The sequence below is a fragment of the Phoca vitulina genome, unplaced genomic scaffold (genome assembly GCF_004348235.1).
Source record: "Phoca vitulina isolate PV1807 unplaced genomic scaffold, GSC_HSeal_1.0 scaffold25, whole genome shotgun sequence".
NCBI classification, from domain to species: domain Eukaryota; kingdom Metazoa; phylum Chordata; class Mammalia; order Carnivora; family Phocidae; genus Phoca; species Phoca vitulina.
Window position 1 is genome coordinate 9,112,659 of NW_022589728.1, and position 7,973 is coordinate 9,120,631.

Consider the following 7,973-nt stretch of genomic DNA (forward strand, 5'->3'; position numbering starts at 1 on the left):
GCGCCCACCGCCGCCTCCCCCGGCCTGCTCGGCCGCCGCCCCCGCCTCCCGCCGGCCCGCCCCTGGTCCCCGCCCGCCGATGTGCCCGCCCCCCGCGCGCGCTCCGCCCCGGGGCCGGCCACTAGGCGCCGCCGCCGCCAGGGACGGGCCCGCCGATTGGGCTGCGGCGCCGCCCGTCAAACCAAAGTGTTAAGAGGCGGGCCGCGGCGCGGGGGGCGCGCGGGGCGGGGGAAAGGGGCGGGGCCGCACGCTCGGCCCCGCCCACTCCTCCCGCCTCGGCCCTCCTCCCGCCAGCTGGGGGCGGGGCGAGACCCGCCCGCCCCCGCCCGGCAGGGCCCGGCACGGCTGTCAGTCTAGCGGCGGCGCGCGTTGATTGGGCTGGCGGCCGCCGGGGAGCGGGGGCAGCACGTTGGGATGCGCGCTACTTAAGGTCCAGCTGCGTGAGCCATTGACGTGTTTGGAGCTGGAGACGGCCTGGGCGCTGGTGAAGCGGTCGCCCGAGGTGAGTGGTCCCCCGCCCCTCCTTCCGCGGCGGCTCCGGGGATGCGAGAAGAGAGGGGTGCACGTGGGCCACCGCGGGCCGGAATCCTCTCTCCTCTGTCGTGAAGCCGCTGCTACCAGGCCCTGCCTCAGCGCAGGCCCTTTCCTGTCGCTCCTCCTTTCCACGACCCGGTTTTATTCGGGCAGGAGACGAGGAAGGTGACCTTCGCCCTCCCTGGGCACCCCTAGCTCTTCCTTCACCCTGCTTCTCAGCCTTTGGGGCGTAATTGCCAACCCCCACCCCCAATTTCTTGCGTTTTCCTCTCCCCCTGCCCCACTCGGCTCCATCGGAGGTCAGAGCAAGGTGTGTTCACCTGTGCCTGTCGTCCACCATTAGACGGACAGCATCGCGGAAAGGCCCCAAGGCCGCGGACTCACATGTCCAGTTTCTCCATTCGACTGCCCCGCCCCGCTGTACCATGCCGACTTCCTGACCCTGCCTTTCTGCACCCAGCAGTGGGTTAAGGGCTTTAGGTTCTCGCATAACGTGTTTCAGCTTCCTGCTAGTTGCATTTGCGTTTTATCAGAGCCACAGACCCTGCCTTCGCTCTGACCAGCATGTGGGCATGGACGTGTTCAGTAACGTTCTCTTCTTCTTCCCTTTCAAAGCTAGTTGGAGAGTGGGGGTGTGAACTGGATGGGAAGGAAATCAAGACATACTTTTTAAAGCAGTTTGCCTTTTGGAGAAGATTTTAGAGTTATTCCTCAACTGTGCCGTGCTTTTGAGGCCCCTCTCTCAAATCTTTGGTTTTCTTTCTGGCTGTCCTTTGCAAGTAGAGCTCTGTAATATTTGTTTAGTGCTTCAGAAAGTAAGCAGATAAGTCCTCTCTAGCAGAACACTCGATCTTCCCTTTAGCCCCTCTCCTCACTGTAAATTGACATTTCCTCTTCATTTCCAGTTGATACGTGAGGATTCATGCAAAGAAGGTGTCATTTAGAAATCCAAACTTGCATTGACTTGTATGTAGAATCCGGAAGGGAAAGGAAATGAAATCTGAATAAATTCATGGTCCAAACCTGATTTGCATATATGTGATGTTACCTAGATGTTATTTTTAAAGAATTCTTGACTGATGATAATAAAATGCAGTGAAAATACACTTTCATGTAAGGCACACAACCAGAGTTTTGTCTATGTCTGATCATTGTTGAGATTATATGTATAAGGAATATGAACAGCTAAGCAGAGTTCTATGTTCTTACATCATAGAATGAATGTCAAAAAGAAGGGTGTGAGTTTACTTAGTACCATCATCTCTTAGTAAGAAGTCAAGCCTGCAAAAGAATTCTGTTCAGGAGAGGAAGAAGCTTCTAGATATAATTGAATAGCAACTTTAATTTCTTTTTTACCTAGATGCTTCTGTTAGCTAGGTATATTCATGTAGTGTTCAATGGTAATCAGATTAGAGGATTCCTAAAAGTTAAAGGATCCTGGAATGACTAAACTTTTCTCCCATCCTTCTTTGCAAAGATTGATCTCTTTTAGCCTGGACATCCTGGTCTCTGAACTGGGTGACTCTTGATTGCAAATACCACCACTTTTTAGGAGCTTTTGGGGTTTGATTGATTTTCCTGAATGTACCTTACTTCTCTTAACATGACTGATATTGTTTGACAGTGTCACTTAGGGAAAGAAAAGTAGAAACCACTTCATATAAAAATTCTGACCTTTCTTGGGTTATACTGACTGATGCAGTCTTCTATTGGGTGGTGTTGGTGTAGGTCATACTGCATTATTGCTTGTTTCTCCTTCCATCTTTAGGTGGAAGATGGTTAAGCTAGAACAGGATTCGAGAGTACAAGTTAGCTCAGCCCCTTAAACTTAGTGCAGAGCATTTAAAAATGTTTGTGGGTGGCTCATCAATAGCATACCAATATACTGAAACGAAAAAATCACTTTGAAATAATTAACAGTTCGTTGATTATTGTTTTTCTTAATTTTCTCTTTTCCTTTCTGTGACATGTCTTCGAAGATAATAGGCATGCCAATTTCAGTTGAACTGCATTATTATAGAGAGCGGTTGTCCTGGAATATAGTTGACATATATGAGTAGTGTGTGAATCACACTACTTGACTTGGAATCACTAGGTGGCTCTTAGGGAACTGTGATCATCTTTAATTGGTAAAGACTTCTGCAGAGCTCCATGTGTAAGGCTTGAGTTGGAAGATTAATGGACCACAGTAGCATTCTGTGACTTCCTTTAACCAAGGGAAGTATCAGTTAAATAAAGATGCCACTGGACGTAAAGTTTCAGTTTTTCTTTTTTAGCTTTTCAAAATGCCAACTAAGCAATAACTTTGTTTTTTAGTATATTGACCACCCTGGTGCTGGCTACAGAGTACACAGTTAAGTTTAGTAAACAAATGTTTTTGCTAATGTTGGGTTGTACTAATTATTCCACACTTATTTTGTATGATGATCAAATGTATAATAACGAAGTAATCTTTAGAATGCATGCTGTATTTGGGGCGCCTGGCTGGCTCAGTCAGTTAAGCGTCTGACTTTTGATTTCTGCTCAGGTCATGATCTCAGGGTCCTGGGATCGAGCCTCATAGCAGGCTCCCCACTCAGCAGGGAGTCTGCTTGTCTCCCTCTGCCTCTACACTCCCCCTCTCCCTTGCTTGCACGTACTCGCTCTCAAATAAATACATAAATATATTTTTTAAAAAAGAATGCATGCTGTATTCTTAGGGTTTTTTTTTTTTTTTTTTTTTTTTTAGTATATTTAATAGCTTAACCTTTAGAAATAAAGATAAACTAAAACTGAACTATAACTGAACTATCTTCCTGGACATTATAATCAAATTTCAGTGGATGAATTTAAATATGGCCCTCATGCTGAGGCACCATGGCAATGCAAAGGAAAAACCCAACCAAATATTTATTCTCGTAAAACAGAGGACACATGAAGTTCCTTACTGGGATAATCATTATGACAAAATTAATTTTTTTTTTTTTAAGATTTTTTGTTTTATTTATTTGACAGAGAGAGACACAGCGAGAGAGGAAACACAAGCTGGGGGAGTGGGAGAGGGAGAAGCAGGCTCCCGTGGAGCAGGAAGCCCGACGTGGGGCTCGATCCCAGGACCCTGAGACCATGACCTGAGCCGAAGGCAGACACTTAACCGGCTGAGCCACCCAGGCGCCCCGACAAAATTAATTTTTTAAGTACTCATGGGTCTAATGAGATGTATTGATTTATTTTCTGTCATTCACTGTGTAACTCTTTTCTCCAACATCTGCCTGCAGTAAGAAAACTGTTAGGATGCCCATGGTAGCACGAAGGCTGAGAGATCCTGACATAAACCCTTGCTTGTTGGTAAGGTGGTTTGCTTTTAATTTTCATGAGTATTAACTTGGTAAAACAGGCTTGTTCCATTTTTGTGGGCATCTGTTTTCTGTAGTTCTTGAATAAAGTTATTTCTATACAAAAAATATTCCTGGCCAGTGTATCTTTATTTCACTAAACAATTTTAGGTATTCATAATTTAGCTAACAAAGATCCATCCCTTTGAAGTTTCCATTTGTATAATTTGCAAGCATTTACAAACCACTGTAACACCAGACGGGTATGTAACACCAAGGAAAATCTGTAGTCCAAAAGTGGCAAGTAGCAAAGCATGTTTTTCAACTGCCACTGAAATTTGTGTCTTAATAGCAATAATTTCATCCTGTCCTTGAGACAGCCTGCTGTGAATAAGGGGCTATAATAGAATTTGCCTATTTAAAGCCTAAAGCTTTCCACAAAGGTGTCATGTACACAAAATGTTTTGTTGTAATAATAAGTTCTTATTGGCATTTATTTGGAATGACTAGCCATACTGACTTGTGGCCTTGTCACCCTGGAATAATGCAGTCATCAGACTGGTGCCATTCCCTGAACCTATATGCATTTTTCAAATATACACATTCGTTAAATATTTGCATAGAAATTTAGCTTTGCTACATATATTAGCTCTGTGTTGAGCAGCTTTATTAAGTCTCTTTAGATAGACCGTGTTTCTTAGATCTGTGAAGCAAATTACCTACCCCTTTAGTTAACTCCTTCCTTTAGATGACCTCTCAGAATCCTACTTTTCACTTTGAAGTTTGTTATCCAATCTACTTCCAGTTTAGACAGCTTAATTTTAATTCCCAAATGGCTCCTACCTTCCTTTGAACTCACAGCCCTGTGTTGCTCACTTGGGTTTTGAAGTGATATTAATGATATCTATTAAAACTGCATACATAATAGTATATGTACTTGCATAGTGGAGGGAATGATAGCCAAAAATACATTGAGATGAGTGGTGTTAATTTAAGTTGCCTTGATGTAGACCAGTTATTAGCGACTTACTTAGCATCTTGCAACCAGCGTAACATCAGTCAGGTCCAAGTGAGAACTTGGAAAGGCAGGACAGCTGCACTCTGCGTCAGGAGATGGTTTTAATTCTCGCTGTGCAGGAGTGATTTTCAGCACCTTGCACCTTGCCTCAGCTTCTTTGTTAAACGGTTACCAGGATAAATTATCTCAGTCCGTGCTTGGGCTCAAGTTCCCGTGACCAGATATTCAGAAAACTGACCCAGACTATGAAAAGGAAGATGTCTGCCCTGAGCAGAATGAGTGGTGGGATGGTTGGAAAGATAATTCAGTTTCTGTTCATTATATGCTCATTAAAATGAACAGAAAGGAACGAGTTCATATTACCTGCTTTGGGGGGAAGCGGCTTCAGAAGTTTAGGATCCCATTCCACCCTCTTAAATGATGCCTTTCTTACATATTTAAGGAATCTGATGCTTCTACCAGGTGTATGGATGAAAATAACTACGACAGGGAACGGTGTTCCACTTACTTCTTGAAGTACAAAAACTGCCGGAAATTCTGGGTAAGCCTAGCTTGGTTAGCTTTGTGTTAAAACTCCACTCTTTGGCTTGAAACTGAAGCCCAAAATTAGTGAGTACCCACAATCCCTTCTTAGTGATGACTGGGGACACTTTTTGACTCTTCTCTGCGTGCCTTGAAGGATCCTTGAGGGCTCTTACTGGCTGCCTCCTCCTCCGGGCTGGAAGAATGCAGGTCTCATATAGGTGGATCTTCCTATGGATATTTAAGAGCAGCCCTAGAACAATGACCTTGTTATAATTTTAGTTCACCTGGATATGAACAGAATGGAGAGCTTGCTCTGTCATAACACATTTTAGGCTTCCATTTCTGCCTTCTCCTTTCCCACTGCCACCCATCGTTGTTAAAATGGTCCCATTTTTCTTGAGACATTGGTATATGATTTTGTGTTTCTGAGCACTGCATCCAGCCACTTCCTTTCCCTCTTCTAAATTAACTGTTGCTTTCATGTGGCAGTTATTTAGTCCATCCTCTTGATGGACTGGACTCTTGTGCTCTTGTCCTTAAACAGTATATATTCCCATCCCAATTACCGTCAACATAGTCCTAGGGGAATGATCACTTCTATTTAATTGTTAATTTGAAAAATATTGTCTGAAGTCCTAGAATTAGTTTTTGGTTCCTCTTTACACATGGTTTTTAGAATTTCCTTTTTGAGGAAGTAGTGGCCAATAACTGGCAAATGATTAGCATTTAATACATGACTGATTCGGGTTTCTTCTTCTTTTTATACCTACGTGCAGAATTCTATCGTGGTCCAGAGAAGACAGAATGGAGTGAAGCCCTCTATGCCTACAGCAGCAGAAAGAGACGAGATCCTGGGGGCAATGGGAAAAATGCCTTACTGACTGTTTGCATTAAAGTTGTTTATTTAATTTAGAAGCAGTTAACGAAGATTACTGTAATCTTGTAGTCCCTTAACCCCTTTCAGGCCTTACCCAGACCGATCTTGAATTCCACAAAGGGAGATAAAGTTAAGTTAGCCTTGCGTCCTGTGTGTTTGCTCTCAGTGCCAGGGTGGTAGTCTGCCAGTGCTGGCCGTGCCATGCTGCTGTGCTCACACGACTTCCCAAAGGTAAGGGGGCATTAGGAAAGGTGATAGGAGGAATGGGACTTTTCACCTGGCGGTGGAAGGAAGGGGGTATTTCCAAGGATGGGAGATGATGCGAGCAACAGTATGATGGGAAGAAACCTCAAGCTAACTTTGGAGAAGTGGTCTGTAGAGTGTTCCACCTGGAGTTTAAGGTGGTTGGTGGAGTGGCAGAACAGAGACTGGGAAGGTAAGTTCCGGGTGAATGTATGGTGGGCCTCGAGTCTCAGGCTCAGTCTAAAGTAAGACCTCCATCCTCACTTCATTCCTTTTATCTTTGCTTAAATAAGGGTAGTACGTTGACTGGGCAGGGAAGCAGGGGTGCAGGAGGGTCGTCTTAAATAAATGGCCTGCAGAAGAACTGTTCTTTTTCTTTCTTTCTTTCTTTCTTTAGGGAAAGGCTTTAGTTAAAGGATTCTGTGACTAAAATCCATATATAAAGGCATAGTATTCTTGAAGCACAGTAATGGGAAAAAAGGGTGATTCTCTTAAAAGGGGGCATTTCTATTCACAGGAAGAGATGGGCAAGGAAGGGTATGGAGGTTCACAGGTGAACGCACTGGGATGGGACTAGAGCTCCACTTTATTTTATGCTATAAACACAAGAATATTCAGTATGCTGATTGGGGTGGGTTGTGTGGCAGCTCTCATACCCACCACCTTTTAAAAATCCAGTTTATTTCATTTACAGAACAGTTTTAGAACCTACTATTTAATAAAATTTATACTAAAAAATCAATGAAAACAAATAGCTTTTGTCCCTTTTCTATCTGGTGCTGGATCAAGAGTATTATTTTAAAGGCTGCTGACAACAAACTATCCATCTCATTGGTCTTAGTCCAAAACCCAGGTCAGATGTTTTTAAGCCATATGACCCTGATTGTTAAATGTGATTCTATTGGAATAAAAGATGGATTGTTTGAGAAATTCCTTGATTTGTATTGATTGCTCTAAAAATGATGGATTAAAATAGGACCTGACAAGAAACTAATACTTACTTGTGTGACAAGCATTTCAGTATTTTAAGCATGCTGTTGAAGGGTTTGGAATTTCACTATCACCTCCTTAAATGTACCTACCAATATCAACATTTTTTCCGGGAGCTATTTGTCTTGGCCTAGCTCTTTTTTAAAAAAAATAACTTTATTGAGATACAATTCAGATACCATATAAATCATCCATTTAAAGTGTACAATACAATGGTTTTTAGTATATTGACAAACTTGTGCAGCCATCACCACAATTGATTTTAGAACTCTTCACTCCAGAAACCATAAGCACACATTCATTTCCTTTTAACACCTCCCTTTCTCCTCAACCTCTCCAACATTTAGGCAACTATTTTCTGACTCTAGAATGGCCTATTCCAGTCATTTATATGGATGGAATCATACAATATGTGGTCTTTTGTGACTGGCTTCTTTCGCTTGGCCTAATGTTTTCAAGATTCATTCACGTT

The 7,973-nt window shown here is 43.3% G+C and overlaps 1 protein-coding gene across 1 annotated transcript; it reads left to right on the forward strand.

Annotated features, from left to right (window-relative positions):
• Positions 1–395: 395 nt before the first annotated feature.
• CHCHD7 (coiled-coil-helix-coiled-coil-helix domain containing 7) lies at positions 396–7,444 on the forward strand. The gene is made up of 4 exons (XM_032421966.1): positions 396–502; positions 3,792–3,861; positions 5,309–5,407; positions 6,168–7,444. The coding sequence occupies exons 2-4, from the start codon at positions 3,808–3,810 to the stop codon at positions 6,270–6,272; spliced, it is 258 nt and encodes an 85-aa protein (XP_032277857.1). The 5' UTR covers positions 396–502; positions 3,792–3,807; the 3' UTR covers positions 6,273–7,444.
• Positions 7,445–7,973: the final 529 nt, after the last annotated feature.